At 32.3% G+C, this 26,213-nt stretch overlaps 1 protein-coding gene across 1 annotated transcript in view; it reads left to right on the forward strand.

Annotated features, from left to right (window-relative positions):
- LOC131852017 (lachesin-like) overlaps window positions 1–26,213 on the forward strand; it is an 82,140-nt gene that overhangs the window by 20,489 nt on the left and 35,438 nt on the right. The window contains exons 2-3 of the mRNA XM_059202585.1: window positions 11,749–11,831; window positions 13,246–13,367. Of these exons, the coding sequence (XP_059058568.1) occupies window positions 11,749–11,831; window positions 13,246–13,367 (205 nt within the window). The remainder of the gene's footprint in view (window positions 1–11,748; window positions 11,832–13,245; window positions 13,368–26,213) is intronic.

Consider the following 26,213-nt stretch of genomic DNA (forward strand, 5'->3'; position numbering starts at 1 on the left):
AAAAATTTTCTTATAGACCTCATATGTTAAATACATATTCTCCTATACGAGTGTATATTGTTAGGTATACTCGTATATGAGAATATGTATATTTATAATGCAGTTAGTTATTGATTGAGAGTCAAAGTCTCACTAGGCTCAGAGAGAAGTCAGTTGAACATCAGGCCCGTATGTCCGGCATTATCCAGTAGGCACATTAGTGACTCGTGACAGTTCATTTATCTTATTTGCTGGTCGGTTAATTAAGTCCTCCCCTCAGAGGTGTCGTAATTTCGTTGTTGATTTGTTTTTGGCAATTGACAAACTTCACACTCAGCTGATGTTAGGTTTCTTTTTATTTCATATCTTGAACATTGTATTTTTTTTGTGTCTGGAATAGCAAACAAGTATTATTCTACCCAAATATTATTATGTCGTTTGGAATGGCAATGCATAGGGGTTACTATTCCGGACGACTAAAGTGCCATAATACCCTATTATTCATTAATTAAATTTGTATACTTAATATCATCGTGATCAAAATTATTATCATCATCATTACATAGTATAAAATAAAGTCGCTGCCGCTGTCTGCCCATAGCATACATAGCTTTAATCTTTAAAACTACGCAACGGAATATGAAGCATTTTTTTAAAAAGATAGAGTGATTCTAGAAGAAGGTTTATATATATAATACATGTACACCCGTGCGAAGCCAGGGCGAGTAGGTAGTGTAATATAAGAAATATTTTACTGTATCGTTTCCATTACTGAACTATAAATACCAAAGGTGAATTTATGTTTAAAAAGAGCTCAGTTTGCATGGGAAGTAGTAGTAGTGAACTGTTTACTACTAATGATTACTTTTTTATTTTTCTATTCAAAAATGGTCTTTAGGTATAATTTATGGATACAAAAATTTGCGTTTCCATATAAATTATGCGTATATTTTTTGGGCAGCCGGAATTCGTTTCTGTTTTATGTTTAATGTACCCAACTATTGTATGCATAACATTATATGATTATAAAACTCTCATTTTGTTTATGCTCTAACAAAGAGAATGAAAGAAAACGGAAAAAGTTGACACTAATTCTGTTTCTACTATTTCTTGATCATCATCATTGCCTTGCCTTTATCCCATTATTTGGGGTCGGCGCAGTATGTCATTCTCTTCCACTGATCTCTATCAGTCGTCATATCTAAACATACTCTTCTTTTATTCATATCATCTTTCACACAATCCATCCATCTTTTCTTAGGGCGTCCCCTCCCTTTACATCCATCCACATTCATATTATACACTTTCCATAAGACATGGTCCTCATTCCTCCGCATAACATGCCCATACCAGCTCAATCTGTTACCTCGCAACTTTTCTATAACCGGCGCAACTTTCAAACTTCCTCGTATATACTCATTCCTTATTCTGTCATTCCTGGTAACCCCACACATCCATCTTAACATTCGCATTTCTGCCACATGCACACGCCTTTCGTCCATCCCTTTTACGGCCCAACATTCAGATCCATACAAAATGACAGGTCTTATGATAGATTTATAAATTTTACCCTTTAGTTTCAAGGGCATTCGGGGGTCGCATATCGTTCCCGAGACCTGTCGCCATTTCATCCATCCCGCACTAATTCTGTGCCTTACATCGCGGTCTATGTCGGCATTGTTCTGAATAACTGAACCGAGGTACCGAAAATCGGAGCAGACCGGAAGCATTACACCGTTTAGATAGATAGGCTTGAAACTGGAGAGACCGCCGAAATCGCAGAATAGGTATTCAGTTTTAGTTCTGCTGATCTTCAAGCCAACACTCTCCAGTTTTTCTTGCCATCTATCTAGTCTACTCTGGACCTCGATTCCATTCTCACCAACAAGCACAATATCGTCGGCAAACAGCATACATCAGGGTACCTCGTCCTGAATGTCCGATGTCAGAGCATCCATTACAATGAGGAAGAGGTAAGGGCTTAGAGCCGAACCCTGGTGTAAGCCTACCGCCACACTGAACATATCGGAGGCACCTACCGCCGATCGGACGTATGTGTTAGACCGAATGTACATGGCACGTATCAGATCTACATACTTCCCTGGTACACCTTTCTTCTTTAGGGCCCACCACAAAACTAGACGGGGAATTCGGTCGTATGCCTTTTCGAGATCGACAAATACCATATGCAAATTTTTATTTACATTCCGGTATTTTTCGCACAGCTGGCGTAGTGCAAAAATGGCATCCGTGGTGCCTCGACCAGGCATAAAACCGAATTGATTTTGTGAAATATCACACTCCTCTCGCAAGCGCCTCTCTATCATTTTCTCCCACACTTTCATAGTATGTTACATAAGCTTTATTCCTCGATAATTGCTGCAGTCTTGAACATCACCCTTATTCTTGAAGATAGGCACCAATATGCTTTGGCACCATTCTTCAGGAATAGTTTCTTCATGCAACAACTTATTGAAGAATAAAGTGAGCCACTTACATCCATTTTCACCCAATAACTTCCATAATTCCACTGGTATTCCATCTGGTCCTACGGCTTTACTGCTTTTCATACTTCGCACAGCTTGTTTTACTTCTTCCATTCTTACTTCAGATTTCTTGATATGTATCTTATGTATCAAGAAATCGTAGCACAATTATGAGATACTTGATATGGGTTCTTTTGAAATACCTAATAATAAATGAAATTATATTAAAAACTCTCAATGTCGAGTACGACTACGTTAAATGTTAAAAAAATGAAGTTTGTATTCATCTCACGAAATATTAAAAGTTTGTAAGTAATCGCGACCCATGCGAAAACTTGGCAATATTACAGCATCGCTTACATTGAGCGTTGGTAGAGTGTTTTCAGATTTTTAATAAATATGCTTCTGTACTTATACTGTGTCTATTTATATTTGAATTCAATGTGCCAGAAAGTAAATCCGTTTTTGGATAAATCTTTGGTTTGATATATAGGCGTTTCCTTCACCAGAGAGTTCGTCAGATATAGAATTATGGATATTGTTGTTTGGTCTTGGCCAAATTTAGCTCACGATATTTGAGTGTAAGTTTGGGTAGAAAATCACTAGGACAAAACTTTAATTTCGTTTATTTTTATATTGTTTCTTTCTCATAGTTGTAAATACTTATATTATTATTATTTATGTTTACTCATTCCATTATGCGCCATCCACCATCTTCTACCTTTTATCCTCTTCCAAAGGATAGCCAAAAGGATACCCAAAGGTCTTACCTTAATTTTGGGTAGAGGATTGCATTGGTCGATTGTACCTACATACTATATATGTTTTGTACTTTACTTAAGGTGCAATAAAGAGTAATAAATAAATACCTATATTGAAATTATTCATTTTGTCCTATACATAATTTAACTATATTAACATTTAGATACAAAATACCGCATCAGGCATTTAGTGATTAATGAACAGCTACCATGGCAGTCCATAATTACAGCAATATTACGGTTATTTAGTTTACGTGCTCCTTTAACTCTGTATGATATTTTAGTAGTCGCTATATGAACATTAAGATTAAATTGAATGCTCCAGTTGTAACTGAATAATATTTGAATGCAGAGTAAAATTGAATTAAATTGCATTTGAAATTATACTAAGTATAACTTTGTATGTGGATAAAAAAGTTAAGTAAAAATCTTTGTAACGTACACATATTAATATTTCTGTATTAAGTACGGAAACAATATGTGTGTAGAATCCATTTTAAATAAAATATAGTTGCAGCTGTAGTTAGTTAAAATACACATGAATTAAGAATTATCTGCTTTGCAGTTACGATAAGAATGTTGACGAAGACAAGAATTTTTTTTAAAATAAATTACAACCTTTATATTTAATCTCGGACAGATGAGAAAGCATTCGTAATATTATGGAGTTCATTCCGCAACAGTTAACTATAATACTGTGTGCTTGTACTATTTTACTGGACTACTGATAAATACAAATTAATATATTTTACAGAGAAATGAATATCGTAACGTTAATCTGTGTTATGCTCGTTTGTTTTCAATTTACTTGAAAATGTATGTTAAATGTCGCCTATTATTTGAATTTATTAAAATGACAGAAGAAACATAAAGGTATTTATCATTTATGGTAGGCTGTCAGTGACATGTGGAAGGTAGTCGTTATGAGTAATGGTGGTGGGTGACAGTTGTACCGGACGGTCGATCCGGTACCACCTGCTGACCTGCCCAAGGGATTTCTCGTTAAACTTTCCTGTCATTTTATTTCCTACCATGGCAGGTAAATTTGAATAGTACACAGTTGTAGTTAGTACTCACAGATAACACATTTATTTCATGAATCGTATAAAAACTATGACCATATTATAACAACATGTTATTAATTAAATTTAAGTACACGATTTACTTATAAGGATAAGAATGGATTTTATTTATTTAGTAAAGTAAACTTTAAAGTACTATCTTATATATATTACATAAACTATAAATCTTCGACATACATATTTACATTAGATGACTTAATTATATGCTCAATGCGTCTATTTCATTAGACTATCCAGTAATGAATGAACGTAAACTTGGACTTGTAGAAAGATGAGTGTAAAATTATAAAATGAATGTTTGAACATTTCGTTTTAATAAATTCACAATACAATGAGAATATTTTAAACATTTTAGCATGTTCGTTAAACAAATATTAATATTAGATAATTATAAAGAGGAAAGTTAGCTTGTTCCTTTGCTGCGTGTACACTCAGAAATTAATGAATCGATTTGAATGAAAATTGTTAAAGTGGCTCCAAACCTAGGGATGGACGTGGGATGTGACGTCATTATAAATTCAATATGACTGGTATTCGATGGTCCATATATTATTTACGTATCATTATGTATGGGTTGACGAGTAGAATAAAGTAATCCTTTCAAAACATTTATTAATTCATATTTATGAGGCGAGAAACGTAAAAATTCTAAAGATTTAGCTTTATTTATTTACTTATATTATTTTTAACTTTTTCATATAGTTATGTGATATTTTGAGATTCGTTATTGTTCTTAAATTGTCTCATATAATAGGTATGAGTTACATTTCTCCGCTTCTAAAGTTATCAATAGAAAGGTGCATGTGTAAGTCAAAATTTTTCTTCCATGTATAAGCCGTTTTTATTTCTTTTACGAATTAAAAGTAATTAAATGAAAATCGTCGGCCGTTTCGATGCAATGTTTCAAACACTATTTGTTGTATGACCTTGTATTTAATTAATATTATTTTGACAGTTATTATTTCTTATTATAAAATTGATCCCAATGTAGGGTACCACCAATCGTATATAGTATTCAATAAAAGATGTTTATGAAGTACCACTTTTATGGTTATTTAATTACTGAATTGCGTTTCAGTCGCTCTTAAATACTACAAGTGCCAGTATAAAATGATGGATTGGTAGTCCCAGTAACATTTATACCACAGAAATAATTGAATACTTTTACCGAAAATGGACCTATACTTATTACATGTATCGATTGTTTTCGTTACATCAATTTAATATTTTATGGTACTAAATTATAGATAAATTATAATTAATATAATGGTATGGTAGTGGTGGTAACTGGTGATTTACTACCTATTCTTAAGTTATGAATAAGAATTCTGCTCATGCAAATGTTTTAGTATCAATTTTAAAACTTTCAGCTATTCTCCTCTGTAAATCCTATAATAAACTATAGAACTAGCCAGTAGTAGGCTTTTAATCATAATGGGTTCGGTATTTTTACTCTCTTTGCGAGGGTGTTCGAAATCGGAACAGAAAATTTAAAGTTGAAGTAGGGAGATAGGTTATTTAGGTTTAGAAGGTATGTGAGAAAGGTTTTTTGTTGCATTAACAGAAACCATTTGCACCTATAGTCTAAAATAAAACAATACAATGCCAGAAATTCCAACATATTTCTGGCATTGTATTGTTTTATTTTATAGTTTCGGAACAGCAAAAACTTACGTATGCTAATTAATAAAGTTTTGTAGGGATGAATAAAAACCTATATATAATATTTTTACTACCTAGTAATGATTACAATAGCACGTTCAGTAAGAAAATTAGAATTCCTGGAAATAGGTACATAGTTTAAAATATTGTCCAGGAAAACAAATCACTACACTGAGAACTTGTGTATTAGTGAAATTTGTAAATTTAATTAGACTAATAACTTAATGCTAACGTTCACAATAGATCTAGAGCGTGTTGTACGAACGATTTATTTAACAATTTATGGCGGCTCGAGAATCTGACTCGAACTGGATTTATTAAGGTAAGCTTTACAAGAATTTATTAGACCGTTATACTCTAAACATCAAGTGAAAGAAACCTCGCCAAACAATAAATTTAATGTACTGGTTATCATCTTTCAGTTCTAAAGTTACAGTAATTTGGATACTATAAATAACATTTTAATAACTAGTATATTTTACTTGTAAACAATAAAATAGTATAAAAACAGTTGCTTATGCCGAAGTTAAAAGTGCTATTTTGCTTCTTTGATATTCTTTCTTGCTAAACAATATCTATACAAATGTTATAAAGAGGCAAAGTTTGTGAGGTTGTAGGGGTAATCCCTGGATCTACTGAACCGATTTTGAAAACTGTGACTTTATCCCGTTAGAAGGATCTAACGGGATAAAGTCACAGAGAAAACAATTAAGTATTATACAATATACGTTTCTAGAATGAATTGTATTATAATCTTTCCGTTGGATGAACTACCGACGCTACAAGAGAAATTTGACGCTTTTATTCGTTTGTCTCTTCGTACAGTGTTAATTATTATATATACAGTGGTTTTGTATTGAGCTCGGTAATTTTGTTGAAATTATTATTTTTTATTCAGCATATGTATGTACTACTATTAGTGCAATTAAGCTCATTATTCATTCATAATTTTGACAGCTCTTCAATTCTTCCTGTTTCCTAAATAAAACAGTGTTTATAACGAAAAAACAACTAACTGCATCTTTTATGTGTAATACATAGTACATATTATTGAAATTAATACCAAAGAATAACTTAATTAATAATATGGATATATAATAGCAAAATAGACACATAATATTTTACATTTCAGTTATGAAAGGAGTGGCGTAGATAATTGTACCTTTTGGGACTTATTGTTTCAGTTCTTTATAATTTATTATTAATTACATGCTCGGAAAATTAGTTTTTTAAAGATTCTTAATACATAGAAGGATATAAAGATGATATACTGGTCATTATACATTTATAAGGGGACCTTTACTATTGTAAATTCCACTTCTTATATAGTTAACAATGAAATGTAACAAATTTAGCATCCAGAAGAAAACTGTACGTATCATATTTTTCGATTATTTAGTCTAACTACATAACAAAGTGTGAAATTTACTTAACAGTACTTTTAAATAATTATAATTTTATATTAATAAATATTTAAACGATAAAAGAATTACATTTAAATATTCTTGCATACTGAAATATGCTCCTGTATAGATTATAATTATAACTACACAAATTTCCCTCCTAACACATACTCAAGTGACCTGTAATAGAAGCTATAAAGGCATGTCTACTACCAATTTATTCAGAAGGCAACTAAAGCAGTTATGAGAATTATCTTAGCAAGATGAACAATCATGCGGTACACAATATTCATAAGCACTGTAACAAATAAAACAAGAGTGATTTATGATAATCGTTTCCTGTGGATCAAGGATAATTTACATTGATCCCCGTGTTGGTAGTGCGCCATCAATATAGACAGGGTTGCAATTAGTTCCTCTGAGGTTGTACCCACACGGGATATTTATTTCTTAGCCCATGTTTACTGATTGCTGTTCAGATCAAATGAAACTATCGTAGCCTATTTGTAGATGGAGCATTAATCGATTTAGAACTGTAGAGTCAACAAGCTGTAGAGTCTTTCAAATTAAATTCAGGATTATCTCTAGTCAAGGTTATGAGTGTGGGGGAAGAGGATTATTAGTAATGAGTGCAGTGCACCATGTCGAGTTGACCTCCACCTGGTATACCCTGGACCATCGTGGTCAAATTCTAACGAATTTGTCGCGCTGGACTCTTCTTACCTCACCCAAATTTAATCAAATCTGGTACTCCGCCAGAGAGTACAGTTAGCGCTAACGAGTACACTATTTCATTATTATTCCATATTTCCATTATTATTATATTTAAAAAATTTATAAGTGTTACGGTGCAAGCCTAAAATACCTCGTAGTGTATTTCTACACTAGTAAATGGTGTGCTTTTTGGTGCCATACGTTATAAAAAGTTCGTAATTAATTAGGCACTGTGTACATAGTACACAGTACACAGTACACCTGGTACACAGCACCAGGCTGTAGGTACTGTGTACTACCTAAATGTTTTCCAGTGACCTGCAAATTTATTTGCTATTACGGACTATTTTACTAAATAAAATAATTACTAACTTAATAATAATAACTTTTAGGCTTCAATTGAATGATTTATAGACTTTAAATCAATGAAAATTTTATACATTTTAAATAGAAGATATCTTCAGGTCAGAAAAGATATTCAGTTTCTTCATAAACTCAGTAATATCTACCAGCTTCAAATATTATTATTTTTATTTGTATTGAGGGTCTTGAGCTACTCAGGACACGTGCTATGATCTAGAGCACTGCGACATTGTTTTTGTTTCAAAGTTTACTACCTAGAGACCCGTTATGGATAAGAATTGAAGGAGCAATAGTTTTTATTTCCTCTGGTTAGAGTTTATACTTTTCAAAGCAGATATTTCGTTTATGTATGAGAGGCCTACAACCACATAGGATATGTGGTGGTGTTTCCTCTTTAACTTGGCAAATTGTTGTTAAGCTCAGACCTAATTTTGGCATGTGTTTCAAATATGATACACACTTTACAAAATGTCTTTATGAAAGTTTTCTTACAAGTATATCCTTAATTAGTCGAAGCTCTACGTACGAGTTGAGATTATTAAATGTATTGAAAGTTCAACCTCGTATTCTAAAAAGCTGCTTAAAGTTTGCAGCCGGTGCGTTCTAAACATGTTATTCGTGCAAAGCCAGGCTGGGTTTAGTAACGAATTAGTTTATCTATAAACATTTCATTACTCTCTCGTAGACATTTATTATTAATGTTATGAGAATTAATGTGTGTAATTTTACACCGCGAAATTAACAAGACTTAAATTAATTTTCTAAAGAAAAGCTCGTATTTTCAGCGAATTCATCATGTACGTTAATATCATAACCATATTGAATTATACATGGACAAACAGGAGGTTGTTGTCTCTATATCATTTAAAATATATTTGAAAGATATTTACTTGATAAGTATATATTTTATGCGAGTTTATTCCTATTATAATTCTACCTAAAGTATAGATATATTATATAATGTTTATGAATATTATATTAGTGAAAAAAAAACAACGTTAATATTGTAGTTTCTACGGGATGTCATAAACATTGTTTAGTCTACACTTTTCTTTCTAGACAATTTTGTTTCGAATTCTTTTTGTAATATCAAATTTAAAATCTATAACAATAAAAGTATTTAAATATAAATTAAAAGCACGTGCTAGTCGTAGATCTGTTAAAAATAACAATAATCATAAATATCCGAAAGCAATTTGTAATATCCGAACTTTAGTGTAAATATGCGTTACTTTTATATCTGCTCTATTTATTATGAAGGATTATATAAATGAATAACTGAATGATTATTTGCCAAAATAGCACAAGTAATACGAATTACACAAATATTAAGTTCTGACTGAGTTAGAAACTCCTTGTTACTATCGGTCGAGCAAATCAGAACTTTGTGAAGTAAGGCTATTTATATTCGAGGACGTGTATGTATCCGCCCTTATAATCTGTAATCTTTGCCACCTTTGCTTATGTTGTGTGAATGTTTGATATAAATGAGGTTCATTAGACTCGTATAATGTTACGTGATATGACTAGTGATACGCAAAATGCGCGCATGATTACGTGCCGTGTGGACCTTTTCTGGGACGTCAGACGTTTATTTCTGTGGAAGCGAGCCGTTGCGGTGTTGGTTAAAGTGTGACGCCGCGTCAGTGCGCCGTAATTGAATCTTGTGGGTCGCCCTCTGACCACCTCCCACGATTGCTTATGAAAACTGCTCGCTCCGACTTGTGAAATTGTGCAAATGAATAAGATTATCGGCAATTTCACTATGTGGTATAATATAATGGTTCATAAAAAATGTAATCTGATTATCTTTAGAAACAACTTTCAAAATAATCGGTGCGATATTTTATATCAGAATTTTCATATTATTTACATACATTGGCATTTCTATTGGTCATTTTTTTCTTGCCATTTCTGAGTTAGAAATTTTTTTAATTTTACTGATTTTATCGAGAGACGTTTCCCTCGATAAAATTAGTAAAAATAAAAAACAAAAAATTTACTTTCTGTTTATAGTATTTGGTGGTATCATAGTTGCTATACAGACTTTACTAGTAATATAAAATATTTTTTTTTTGTTTAATCTTGAAAATAAAGCTTAGCTTATATATTTATTAATTTATTACCATTTCATATCAGTCAATTGCATTTTCTAACAATGTGAATGATGAATGTTTGGACATAATTTAGAAGGTCAATTAGATTGTTTTTTCTCGTGTTTCTAAGTCGGATTTTGGGTGAATATAATCTTAATTTTAATACAGTCTTTTATTTAGTAGATAACCGTTTTAAATTGAATGTCAAATACAGCGTGCGAAGGGTTCCTTTTTCCGATGGTCCTGCAGTTAGTTACGAGAGTTGAGATTATATCGTAATACTCGTTGATCAAGCCATGAAACCAGTCCTATCTTCGCAAGTCGACCTTTTCAATAAAATTTAAATTATCACAGTTGCGATCAGGTCTCATTTCCTTTGAGGAAACGTCTTTGTTGATGATCTGTTTCTCGTTATTCCAAAGGTTTTGATTGTTGTTGAAGGCTTAAAAGACTTTTTTATAAAACGATTTGTTGCAGGAAGCTGCTGTCTTTCATTTTCCGTTTTGTATAATTTTTACTAAAGGTTAGCTAGATAATGAGGGAGAAATAAAATTGCCGGCCTGTCGGCCTTTAGAGGGGTGAAATGGGTTGAGAGTATTTGTTGAAAGAAAGAAAATAGTATAATCATATTATTCTTATACAATGACTGTAAGAGGAAATTCGCGTAGCTAATAGATAATTAAAGAGTGGCAAACAACGAATAAATCACTTATGAATAAAAATCACATATAACTTTTATTAATATTATTATATTTTAATATTGGTTAATGATAAATGAAAATTAATTACAATGCATATATTGTATATACATATTTATAATGATGATAACGTAATGGAAATTATTATTATAATTATAAAATAATAATATACCTAATTATAATTTATTAAAAATAATAAATTATAATTAGGTATAGGTACCTAATATCTCCATTCTATCTATATTTTTATATTTTTAAATCAAACTCTTACTCCTCAGATAGAGAGAACATAATGCCATTAGTTTCTATTTTATCTACAGATATATTCGTTTCTATGACAAAGCTCAATAAATAATCACTCGAAATTCTCACCAAATTTGAAGGTAAGGGCCGTATGCCTGTTTGCCACCATAGCAGTATAAAAATATTGTAAAAATAAACTACTATATTATTATGTAGGCATGATTATATCACTGAAATGATATATTAAAATGTTTCTTTCAGGTGGTTAATCGAGAGACACATGTTTCCGTCATCGACGAAAGCGGCCTGGTGGCTAGCTACATTTTTCAGTGTATTCGTTACAGGTCAGTATCTAATTATAATTAAATAAATATGAATCATAAGTACCTACCGCACTAAACTTTATACCTTACAAGATGATTAGAATTTATAAAATGTTTCAAGCAAGAATAGTTAAATAATGTATTACTTATAAAACTATATTAGAAGTCTTATATTCTAGATTAAAATAATAGATACAATAAAACATAATGTAAACAAAAAACATTATTATTTTAATTATGTTATATAAAGGCAATATCATATTCTCATTGAAGTGAAAACGGGAGATATTGGAATAATAATAGTACCTACCGTTTTGACATATTACTGTTATTGGCAAAAATGGGCTAGAAAAAGTAGAATATTCAGTTGCATCCTTCTCATAAAGAGAAAGAATTCTAAGTTGTGTTTATATGTGTTTCACTTCAAAGTAGACATTACTAAGTTAGAAACAAAATGTCTAGTATAAGCATACACACATATATGTGATTATCAACGACAAAAAATTTGTGACGTAAACAAGATTTCGAAAGGCTTGCTACATGCCTAAATGAATAGTAATAGTAGATGAATTTGAATTTAACTACAAGTATCTAAATCAAAGATCTTTTTTTTGAATCTATGTGCTGTAAATGAATCAATAATTGAATTAATTATTTGTTATGTAATATTGAATGCTAATGACTGATATTCTACAGGACCAACCTTTTATAGAATGTTATTGGCAACAGGTGGCAACGAATCACTGCTGACAATCGCTTAAGAAACTTACAAACATTAGTTCTTTACCGGCAAGTCTGAAAGAAAACTATATGGCACTGCTACAGTATGAGTAACTCTCGACGGAATCTTAAAATTGCAATAGAAGTTATTATAGACGTAATTTTATAGCGAATACATGCAAATCTCCTCGCGTTCAAATGCTAGAAAGACAAATTGGAATAAAATGTTGAAATTGTTAATATGTCAATGTAATTTTCACATACCTATAATATTTTATAAGTTATATCTACAGAACAGACTGACCGACAATTAATGGAAATTTATAGGTTTGTTAACTTTCTTAAAAGTAGATCAAAATATTCCACTAATCATGCTTCAATTAAGAACATCGACAAGCTAATACCCTTCTGTGGGGGAAATTTGAATATTAATTTATTAGAAATTTGTTGTAAGAGACTTATTACTTCTTTTCAAGATATTTAGCGGTTATAAAATGTTTTATTTCTTTTAATTATATATAAATGTTTCACTCCGAACAAATATTCCTTAGAAGCTTAACATCTCAATCTTTGTATTAACTTAATTTAAGCTGAAAGAACTAATATAAGTTTTATTCGATATTTATTGCCACTTTATGGTAAAAATACGTATCTTACATACTAAATCATTTTTAATATATGTCCATAAAATGTATATGAATAAAATTTTATACAGGTGAGATGCCCATTCAAGCGGAAATAGAACCTGAATTCTTGCAAGCATTGGAGAATCACACGGTTACACAGGGGCGCGACGTACATTTCACTTGTGTAGTTAATCACCTTTCAAATTACAGGGTAAGTATTATATCCATCTAATCATATGTGACTTATTGATGTCTGTATATGGAAGGTATCTGAGAAAAAGTATAATATTAATGGGGGACTTTATGAACCCAGAATAATGATTTTGTCTTAGTCTATGCGTTTATGCGCGCTAATCACAGAAACAGCTTAAGTTATTTCAATGCTTTTTTAAAAATCTTATGGTAACCAGAATAACAATATTCCCTCTTCTATTTCATCCCTTTCAAGGTAGTTTAGATTAGAAAAATAAAAATAAAATTCATTGTAGTTAGTTCACCGATATGAGCTTGGTATGACAACGTAACAAACATATATGTAGAACTACTTTCGCAATTTATATTCGTTCCATTAGTACAGACATGCACATTGATTGCATTCTGTACTTTTAGAAAAAAAATACTCAATATTATTTGCCACCTAGTAAAATAATCAAGTAAATGTACTTTGGAATTTCAAATAAACTGCAATATGAATAAAGTATTCTCATAACTGTATGCTATGATAACATTCCATAGACTATTTCTGTTTGTTTACATTTTATCTCTTATTCACTTGTTTTCTTTAAGTATTATTTTTGCCAGTAATATAATATTGCTACTACCTGATAAGTTAAAAAAAGTTGCTATAGCTACTTTCGACTGTAATGTAATATTTAAGTTCGGAACTATTCGATGATAAAACTTTAAGTACCAAGTAAAAGAATCCTCAAAATCCATCCTCAAACAGTACAGCGCAATATAAACTAAAACATTGTGAATCAGCTTAACTTAGTTGTATTGTCATAAGAATAAATCTGCTATTTAATATCGTGTAATATTAATTTATTCATCTCGTAATCTAAAATAAATTATTTATCTACATAATTTATTTATATATATATATATATTATATATATATATATATATTGTATATAACAAACAAAATAGCAATTCATGGCTTCGTACGTATATGGTATGTCGGAAAAAATTGTTTAAAGAGATTAGGTACTTAGCGAAGAAGCTATGAGAGGAAACTATTTTTATTTTATTTGTCGCTGTAATTCTCTAATTTATTTTTATGAAAATTATAAATATTTAAAAGAAGTAGGTAAAGTACAATTTATATTTTTCTAATATACTATCAGCGAATATGAGTTATAGTAACATTAGTGCAGTAACTAAACAGTGTTCCGCGGCAGGATTCCTGTCACGTTCAAAGTTAAGTGGCGAGTCTTCGTGTGCAACATTAACTGTTAACTTCTTAGATCAATTGTACTATTGTTATACTCGTCTATCTTAAATGTTGTAATTTTAAGTATTTTTTCAATATTTATATAGGTAATATAGTATAATAGGTATCGATAATAAAAATAAGGAAGATAGATCGGAATACGAAGATTTATTGAAGTATGACAAGAAGTGAACAAAAAAAAAAAAGTTCTCTTCTTATACAATTTTGTTTTCTTAAACAAAAGCTTAAATAAAAATATATAATATATTTGATTAGTTAACTACAACCCCAAATAAATATAATAAAGCTAATAAAACAAACATAGTCTGATAATATATTCCGAAATGAACAGGTTTTTTATAGTAGTAGTGCAAAATAAATCAGTGGTTCGTCTTATGAAACATCTTTTGTATAAGTGTAGATGTGAATTACTAACATAGACTTAAAAGAATATATGATATTAATATATGAATCAATGTGTGGTCACTAATCATTTAATAGTTGTGTTTCGTTCAGAGGGACCATATAGAGAATGACCTGACGGGGTATATTAGGGCTACTAAATGCCCTCAGTCAGTTAAGCTATTAATAATAACAATTTTATTCGTAAGTGAAAAATCACTTACATTTAAAATTATTATTATTAAAGTCAAATTACTCCGGCTCGTCGGACCAAAAATCTTGTAGAATAGAAAGACATACTATACTTTAAAATATACTTAAAAGGGTACATTAGAAAATGTCATGTAAACATGGATCTGTAATATTATGCATCTTAAGTACATTAGGTATCTGTATACTTGTATGTAAGAGATTGCTAATAGCGATAAGGCCTTTTGTAAGACATTTTTATTGTATTTTATTGTTCTTTGTTTATTTGTGTGCAATAAAGATTATTATTATTATTATTATGATTAATATAATCATAATAATGACTGATATGAACTAATATTTTTGTATCAAGAACATAGAACGAAAGTGACAGGGTTAAAATATCCTAAACGAATAGATGCTTTTGATATACAAAGTTTTGCAGTGGGAAAAGGGAATACTAAATTACTATCATTGTTTGGGTTCAGTCTGAAAGTAAAATAAATTGATTGACAATAATTATCCACAACCATAATAATTTAGCCGTACCAATTTAAATCCGTCAATATTATATGTATAGTAATTGCGCTTTAAATTTAAAATGAGTTTCAATGCTACTCGTAGTTTAAATAAGCATTTAATTTTCACATTCTGGAAAATGACGAGTGCATCATTCAGATAAAAATTAGTATACGTTTTAATATTATTCTGGATATGTTTCTATAGTATACGTTCTATAGGTATTATATCAATTCTACATATATGTATAGTTTTGTTTGAATTTATAAAAAAATATTTAAGTATAGCTTTCAACAGTCGCGTACCTATTTATAATACAAACTCTTAATTTGAAAATAATGTCTGAGAGTTGTCTAGGGTATTTATTTATCAACGTGGTATATTTTTTAGAGTAACTGTGAGTAAAAATACCACAGTAGTTATACAATAGAATAACGTTGCGTATCAGATTTGTTAGGTGGCTTCAAAATCGGAGGAATGTTCAGAAATGCCTAAGGTAGACTGTAAAAAGTCGTTTGCGAAGGTCGCATCTATTTCATCCGCCAAGCACTTTACTCTGTAAGACGTATTTATGTTGTAGCGTGCGATTAGGAAGTGTAATTATGGAATATGAGGATATGAGGCATGACATCTTAGTCCTCTAGAATAGCAACGTGTGAGTGGTACCACAGTTACATAACATGCGTACGTAATGTTTATAGCGATGTTCATGTTTAGTTCAGTTTACCACTTTTTACACCATCATGTGGGCCCACGGCTTGTTTTTTTAATTTCAGTTACATAAAAAATGAAATTTATTTATAATTATTATTATTGTCACTAGTTACCATGGCGTAACGCCTGGTAAATTGCTGTGTGTGGCACAATAAGCTGACACCGCTACCAGGAACAGCAAATTACCACGAATCGGCACCTAACACCAATTATTAATTGTTATATTTTTACAGTAGTCTTGTTCGATCTTTAGACATAATTACACTTTTTGTACTTTAATAATTTCATTTGTTTTAATTAAATAAAATATATTTTTTAAAAGGCAAATATCGCCCGCCGTAACATAAGTGGCGCAGTCGGTAGGATCGCGGCACTCTAGGACTTTGCAAATAGAAGTCCTCGCGCGAATAGACTCTTCGTGTGTTGAGAACTAGAGTGAACGGTGCTAATCGTAACTATCCGCGATCTCATAATAAGAACTATAACGGCGGCATATTGAAGACTTGCGGGAATCCGGAAAATTGGAGACCTGTGATCGACGAGACCCGAAACGGAGATGCAGAAGATGCTGTGTTGGTGAGTACTCTATTACTTTCCAAGTACATCCTATGCTCTATTTCCTTTCGTATTTAATTATAAGTGAACTTTAATGTGTATCTGTCTATAGGCTCGTATCGCTATAGATTTCACAAGTCAATTTAAAATCAATTGAATTCTGTGTGTATACACGTATTAATAGTAGTATAGTTATTATCATAAATATAAAATATTATTAAAATGGAGTTCGCAGCCGACTATAAGATGATTACTGACCTCATGCCCAAATACGATGGGAACCCTAAAAGATTAAACTTTTATTTAAGAGAAGTTGATAATTTAATGGGACTTATCCACCCAACAGCGGATGCAGGCTCTCTAGCTATAGTTTGTCTTATAAAAAGTCGCCTTAGTGGTGCGGCGATTGACGCGATAGCTTATGAGGAATCATTAAACAGTTGGCCCGATATAAAACGCGTTCTACTAACACGTCTAGGAGAACCTAGGAACGAGATTCAAGTTATGCAAGAGCTCACACGTATCCGTCGGAATAAAAACGAGGATGCGGAATCCTTCGGTAAAAGGATTAGGGACCTTTTAGATACTCTGTATATGGTTGGGCAACACACCGACAAATCGTACTATGAGAAAATGGCTATTGAGCAATATATCAGTCAATTGGACTTCCATATATCAATAGGCGTAAGAATTATGATGCCAGGTACATTGGAACTTGCAATAGTAACCGCACGACAGGAGGAGACGAAATCAGTTACTTATAAGAATAATTCTAGTTTTAATTCCCAAAACCAACAGCAAAAAGCTACAAAAATAGATAATTATAAACCTAATAATTTTCCACGTCAATTTCATGGTCAAGTAGGTACACCATTCAATTTTTCAACGCAGCTACATTTTTCACGACAAATGCCATTTAATCAATATGTACCTCAACAAAATAATCTCAGCCCGGAACAACGGCAACAGTTAGTTAATTCATTATTACCCTGGAAGAATAGACCAATCCCCGGTAATTTTAAGCAAAACTCAGGCAACTTTAGGAGTAACAATAGCCATCAAAGACAGCCGAACGTTCCACAGCAACAGGTAAGTCCGACTCAACTTACATCTGACGTCACTATGCGATCGGTTAACAAACCGACACCTCCACAATACGCATACGAGGAATTATGCTACACTCCGTACGAAGGTAAGTCCGACACACCTCAGTATTATTGCAACCCGTTAGATTATTATTCCCCTCATGACGAACAGCATAACAATTACTACCCTAACACTAACTTAATAGAAGAACAAATTGAAACATCTCAGGATTTTTCCGAAACTCAGGACGAAGACGACCAGAGTTGATAAAACTAAACCACCAAGATAAAGATCATCTCCCGTACATAATAATCCCCGAGTTTAATGGAAAGTTTCTCATTGATACTGGCGCCTCACGTTCTATGATATCGCCCGATGTCATTCAATACGCGAAACTCGAACAATGCATCGATTACGAACCATTCGAGGTAAAGACAGCTCACGCGGTGACGCAACATGCATATGTCGCTCATTTGCCCCTACCATCAGTCTTTAACTCGAACATCACTCACAAATTTCTCATTTTCGAGTTTGACAATAAATATAAAGGATTAATTGGATTAGACCTATTAAAATCACTCTCGAGTAATATTGATTTAAAAAATAAAATACTTCGCACCCATACTACTGACATACCAATTTATTTCGATTACCCCAAAAAGAATATTCGATTAGAACCGATGTGCCAAAAAATAATTAAAATTAAATGTAACTACACAGACGGACAGTATATCCATGACGAGTACAGTTGGACACCCGGTTTAGTATCTCCCGCGGCGATAGTTAAAGTTCATAATGGGACATTCCTAACATCAATCATTAATTCAAATACAGAAAAGAAAATTATTACAAACAAATCCCCAATCGAATTACAACCATATAAGCAAAAAGAAAAACCGATTCATTATTCATATTCAATGCAAAGTAATATAAATATTGATAAAGAACTATGTGAAAATTTAAAGAAAATTCGATCTAGCCATATGAACGAAGAAGAGGAACGCGAGATAACTAAATTGTGCTATCAGTATAGAGATCTATTTTATTCCGAAAACATCCCTTTAACCTTCACTCACGCTGTTAAACACGAACTAAGATTAACTGACGACACCCCGATTTTTGTACGTAGTTATAGACAAGCCCCACAACAAAGATTAGAAATTAAATCCCAAATCGATAACCTTATGAAACAAGGCATTATCCGCGAAAGTATATCACCATGGTCATGCCCTGTTCACATAGTCCCTAAGAAGCCTGACGCTTCTGGCAAAGTCAAGTGGCGATTAGTCATTGACTATAGGCGACTTAATGATAGGATTATTGAAGACAAATATCCTTTGCCGAACATTAGCGATATACTCGATAGACTAGGACGTGCACAGTACTTCAGTACAATAGATCTAGCAAGTGGGTACCACCAGGTAGAAATGCACCCTCGTGATATTGAGAAAACAGCATTCTCAACAGAAAGGGGACATTTCGAATTTTTAAGAATGCCGTTTGGTCTCAAAAATGCTCCAAGTACATTCCAGAGACTAATGGATCATATTTTACGTGGACTCGATAACGTCTTTACATACTTAGATGACGTTATAATAGCTTCTACGTCACTACAAGAGCACATGAATAAATTAAAACAAGTATTTGATCGTTTAAAAACTCATAATCTCAAAATTCAACTCGATAAATCAGAATTTTTACAGAAACATGTACAATTCTTAGGACATGAACTAACAGCCGACGGACTTAAACCTAATAAAGATAAAATAAAAGCTGTTTTAAATTTCCCTATCCCAAAAACACAGAAGGACATTAAGTCTTTCCTCGGTTTAGTTGGTTATTATAGAAAGTTCATTAAAGATTTTGCTAAATTAACAAAGCCTATGACTATTTGTTTAAAAAAAAATCACAAAGTTACACATACACCTGAGTTCATAGATGCTTTTAATAAATGTAAACAAATACTAACCAACGACCCACTCTTGCAATTCCCCGACTTTGACAAGGACTTTATACTTACCACAGACGCATCAGACTTTGCTCTCGGAGCAGTCCTCTCTCAAGGCCCGTTAGGTTCAGACAAACCTATTGCATATGCATCTAGGACACTTTCTGAAACAGAAACCCGCTATTCAACTATTGAAAAAGAGTTGCTAGCTATAGTATGGGCGGTAAAATACTTCCGACCATATTTATACGGCCGTAAATTTACTATCTATACAGATCATCGACCATTAACATGGCTGATGTCCCTCAAAGACCCAAATTCAAAATTAACAAGATGGAGGTTAAAATTAGCTGAGTATGATTATAAAGTTATATACAAAAAGGGTAAACAGAACACTAATGCGGATGCTTTATCCAGAGCAAAAATATTTCATAATAGCATTGAATCCCTGTTAGTAAATTTCGATGACAACGATGACGACGAAATTATCCCACGTATATTTGAAAACGCACGTAGGGAACTTGAATCTGAAGCTGCTGAAGCTGATCCCCCTGAAACCCAAGTAAACCCTTTAAATGTACAGCCTACAATAAACCCACCTACAATACAAACACATACATCAACCGATAGTATGAGTACAACTTCATTTGAGCCAGGTCACCTCATATCTACCAAACACACCCAACCAGATAACGACAATATAGGAATTCCAATTATAGAAGACGCTATAGAAAGACAGCAAAAACAATTCTACATAAGGTCCACTCCAGGATCTATATATAGAGTAGAGGATAGGTCCACAAATTCTAAAACAACAATTAAAGATGTATTTATACCAATTAACAATACTGAACGCGAAATAATAAAATTTCTAAAAGAGCATACTGTAGCAGATAGAGTTTTTCACTGTTACTTTCTCGACGAAAACCTTTATTTAGAATTTTCAAAAATATACACCACAGTCTTTAATGAAAGAGGCCCAAAGTTATTTAGGTGTACAACCCGTGTCACATTAGTAGAAAATAAGACAGAACAACAAAATCTTATAAAAAAATATCACGAAGGTAAAAATATACATCGCGGTATTCAGGAAACGTATAAACATCTACGTAGAAATTATCACTGGCCCAACATGCTCCTATCAATTCAGGCTTTTGTAAATAAATGTGACATTTGTTTAAAAGGTAAATACGAACGCAATCCTTTAAGACCAACATTGATGAAAACGGAAACACCTACTAAACCTATGCAACACTTATTTATGGATCTATATTCTACTGGCGGAGGAACGTTTCTCACTATCATTGACAATTTCTCGAAGTTTGCGCAAGCTGTGCCCTTACAAGCCTCCAGCAGCGTACACGTTGCAGATGGCCTACTACAGATATTTGCTATACTAGGTTTGCCCCTAAAGATAACGACAGACTCAGACACTAAATTCGACAACGACATATTAAAGGAAATCTGTGCATCACATAATATAGACATACACTTCACTACCCCATATAACCCCAACTCAAATTCCCCTATAGAAAGATTCCATTCAACAATCGGCGAAATTATACGCATTCAACGCATGACTAACAAAGATGACACTATACAAACACTTATGAGATATGCAGTTATCGCATATAACAATTCCATTCATTCCACAACAGGTTATACTCCACACGAATTACTTTATGGACATACAGCGGCTAGAAACCCATTAGAACTCTACTATAACAAAGAGTTTTACCAAGACTTTGTACTTACACATAGGACAAATGCAGAAGCAGTGCAGCAGTCTGTGGCAGCCAATCTGTCTAAAAATAAAGAACAGGTAATAAACAAGCGAAACCAGGAAGCAGAGGAAATACGTCTGAAGGTAGGTGAAACCGTTTATAAGCAGGTGGCAAAAACAGCGAGAAATGACAAAACAAAACCAGTTTTTAAAGGCCCATATAAAATTATTCATTTACACCCTAACAATGTGGCTGAAATAATAGGTAACCACCCTAATTCCAAATCTATAAGAGTACATTTCAAGTTATTACGAAGACCCCACCTTGTTCCAGGACGATCATCTCCGGAGCCCTCATGCTCACATCAGCAACCACCGTGAAAATCACTCCCATTGATAACTCTAATGGTATACTTTTGCTAAAGCAGGGGTTAGTCCTTAGACAAATAGATACTTTTAACTTAGTATGTGCCTACAACATTAGTTATTTATATACAACTACATTAAAGCTGAGTTCTCTATATGCAAGTACCAAGTTTTATGATGATAAGATAATTCCAGGAGAGTTGCATAAATCATATACAGATCAAATAGAGTATAAAATACAGATGATACAAAGCAAAATCATAGCTATTATACCCCATAATAGAGTACGACGCGGAATTTTTAACGGATTAGGTTCTTTAGTAAAAACAGTTACAGGCAATCTAGATTACGATGATGCAGTAAAAATAGAGCAACAAATTTCTAATCTCAATAATAAAATACATTCTATACAAGAAAAATCTATTGTAATAGCTCAAAAGACTATTGCAGAATTTGCGAATCAATTAGATAAGATAAATCAAAATCAAAATAGGTTAAGTTTAATTATACAAAATATAACGCAGCATTCTAATATAGTATTTAGGCAGTTTAGTTTATTACAAGTTCATATACAAATAGATTTTAGTTTACAGTTAATATTAGATAAGCTAATGATCTTAGAAGACGCTATGGCATTCGCACAAATAGGTATCATGCACCCCAGTGTAATAAATATTAAAAACTTAATTATTGAAATGCTAGATATGAAACGTAAATATAGCTTCAATCCCGTGGCACCGATCTATCTAGAAAATATTCACGAAATAGAAAAGTCTATAGAGGTTAAAGCTTATAGTACAGAACAATCATTAAATTTCATTTTAGAAATACCCTCAGTAGAAACAGCTACCTATGACCTTATCCATATGTATTCTATTCCTAACAAAGACAACCTTACCATTATTCCCAAATCCAAATACCTAGTACTTGGGAAGGGAGAGTACACGTACATAGATGAAGATTGTCGCAGCATCACCGAAGACGTACACATCTGCAAGCAGTTGTTACTGAAATCCTTACAAGACGCTGGAGATTGTATCACAGCAACAATAGAACATAAAATCAACCACGAATCTTGTCCATACGCAAAAATGATGATAAAGAAGGGAAAGTTACAAAATATTAGTCCTAGTAGCTGGCTTCTTATCACCAACACTCAAGAGGTCCTGAAAGCAACATGTGGTACTGAAATAACGTATCACACCCTCAACGGAGTACATCTCATCGCAATCCCCAACGAGTGTTACGTGCAAGTTTTAAATAAAACTCTACAAACTCATAGCAATACTGTAACCATTGAAGACATTATTCCATTACCAAAGCAGGAGGCAATAAGAACAGATGAAATTCAAGCAAAAATACAACTAGAAGACATCTCCTTAGACAATATACATGAACTCATAAAAACAGCGCATTATATACAAGATGATGTGGATAATAATGAGACTTTCATATCACTAAAACCAAGTTGGACTACCATCGCCCTATACCTCCTTGGGTTAGGCTATTTGAGCTGGAAATTAATTACATATATAACTACCCGAAGGAAGAAGATGGCCGCAGACCAGATTGCTAGACCATCCCCGCAGAAGAACAGCGAGACGCGGTTCTATCTAAAGGAGGGAGGAGTTACCATGGCGTAACGCCTGGTAAATTGCTGTGTGTGGCACAATAAGCTGACACCGCTACCAGGAACAGCAAATTACCACGAATCGGCACCTAACACCAATTATTAATTGTTATATTTTTACAGTAGTCTTGTTCGATCTTTAGACATAATTACACTTTTTGTACTTTAATAATTTCATTGTTTTAATTAAATAAAATATATTTTTTAAAAGGCAAATATCGCCCGCCGTAACATAAGTCACTATGTACTATTTTACTTACGAGTTGTTTATACACAAGGCGATCTAGAAAGTAATAGATATATAACGCTCCCCACCACTGGTCCCGTATTAGCAGCATTTTTAGGGTCGTGTGTAGGCGTTATATAAGCTCTAATCTATCTATATCTGTTCTCTAGTACATACGCGTATATGCACATATACATTATATAGTTACTGATGTTCCGTAGCGCTGCACTCGCAATGTAGAATCTGTACGGCAACACTCTTTGTTTCAACGATATTGATTTTGATACCTCTGTGTAGTCTATTCTGTATATTCATATACAGATTTAGTCGTAAAAAGCATACCACACCAGAAGCAGTGTGACATCGTATCACCAATAATGTTTATGTAATTGGAATGGCAAACAAGCTGACGGAAAGACATGGATGGTAAGTGGTAACCGTCGTGATGCCTGTGATCACTCATGCTATTGCGGAAGGCAAGAATATTACGCTATAATTTGACTGTTTATCTAACCATACCGCAACATACCTCACAATGCAAGCTGCTTGTTGACTAACATTAATGAGAATATGGTACCACCATGAGAACGAGGTGCAAACAATTTTTTACAAATTTTTAACCGAGGTAGAGCGGTGAATTTTTAAAATTTATAATACTAGACTACTATATTCAACAATATCTCTCTTTTGTTTAAAGCTTTTAAAAGTAAATACAATCAAATTTATCTAATTTCTTGGAGAAAATGAAGAACACGTTTAAGATTTATTATTTATAAAAATAACTGTCATGGATTCTATGTCATATCTGTAAACAATAACTAGTGAACGTTAATTAAATTACTATTTATACCTACCTACAACAGAACTGTCCACAGGGATTTTACAATTGTGTTTTTTTTTTATCGATAGGACGGTATTTAATTTAACATCCATGTAATTTAACATGAAAAGGATTATATTGAAAACCGATTTTACACTTGTATTACGAGTACGTGCACTTCAGTTTGCAGGTTTTCTGCGAATTTGAGTTGTTGTATTGCCATTATGGATTTATATCTCGGTATACCTACATCCATTCACATTGGTATTTTGACTCAATATCTGACATATTATAGTACAAGTAGCTGCAGATAGATTTTCGTTATACATATTTATTTGTATTGCGTGCCACAGCTTGTCTGGAAGTCCTCACATTAACACAACTTACATTTCCACAATTCGTTTAATAAATATAAATAAAGTTAATAGGCCTTTGATGTGAATGGGCATTAAATTTTACAATATATTTATGGATTCACCTTTTAATAAATTCGAAAAATGTATTAAGAAATACTTAAATTAAATAATGAACCCTATTAGGTACTCTGTAAATGATTATTGGAGAGACGACCTTGTATGGCTTTATTTGTTCAGATAAGGATTCTATATTTTAAATCTGTAGGATATGTACGTTAATTAAATGCTATAAAAAAGTAAATAATAATAACATAACAAACGTACCAGTTATTCTCAACTGAAGTAGCTGCCAAATTGGACGGTAGTGATGAAAATCACGACGTGCGCGAGAGAACTTTTGTAAATTTTTACGAGTTTCTCAATTAGAAACAAACATATAGAAAGTAAAGTCTTTCATCTTTATAATATTAGTTTGTTGTGACAAGAGAAAATAATGGAACCGTAAAATATAATATAAGATAGACGTTCATATAGATAAGAATGATGCTAAAGGTCAATTTCGCGTTTTGTCATTTACAAAGAGAGCTTCATGGTCTAGTGGCTTGCTACCCTTACTCACAATGCCTAATTTGCATTTTCTATTTTCAAATTAAAGTCGATTTTTGTTTACAATTTTGTTATGTATTTGCAAATATCTTGATGTGTACTGAAGAGCAGCAGTACCTAGTGTATAATACTCAGTACATGTACATATATAGATATTTGTTTGTGCTTTATATGAATAAATAAAAAATAATTAAATTTTAATTAAATCTTATTCAATTATAAACAGTTGATTAAAAATTAAAGATTTGCATTCACATCATTTATGCTGCTACTCTTTAGGAGAATCTTTTTCAGTTTTCTGTAGCCTGAGTTGATCAAAATATGTTCTGTGAAATTTTCATCCTAATTCACCAGCTGTTTTTTTCATAAATCCATACCACATAAACAGACGCGTTTCAATAAGATTTGTATTCAAAGATTCATGATTATATGTGAGTATATTGACAATTCCAAATTATTTTTTTTGTGATAAAAGGTACAAGTACAAG

Source organism: Achroia grisella, unplaced genomic scaffold, assembly GCF_030625045.1.
Source record: "Achroia grisella isolate CSIRO2021 unplaced genomic scaffold, CSIRO_AGI_Agris_v1 utg821, whole genome shotgun sequence".
NCBI lineage: Eukaryota > Metazoa > Arthropoda > Insecta > Lepidoptera > Pyralidae > Achroia > Achroia grisella.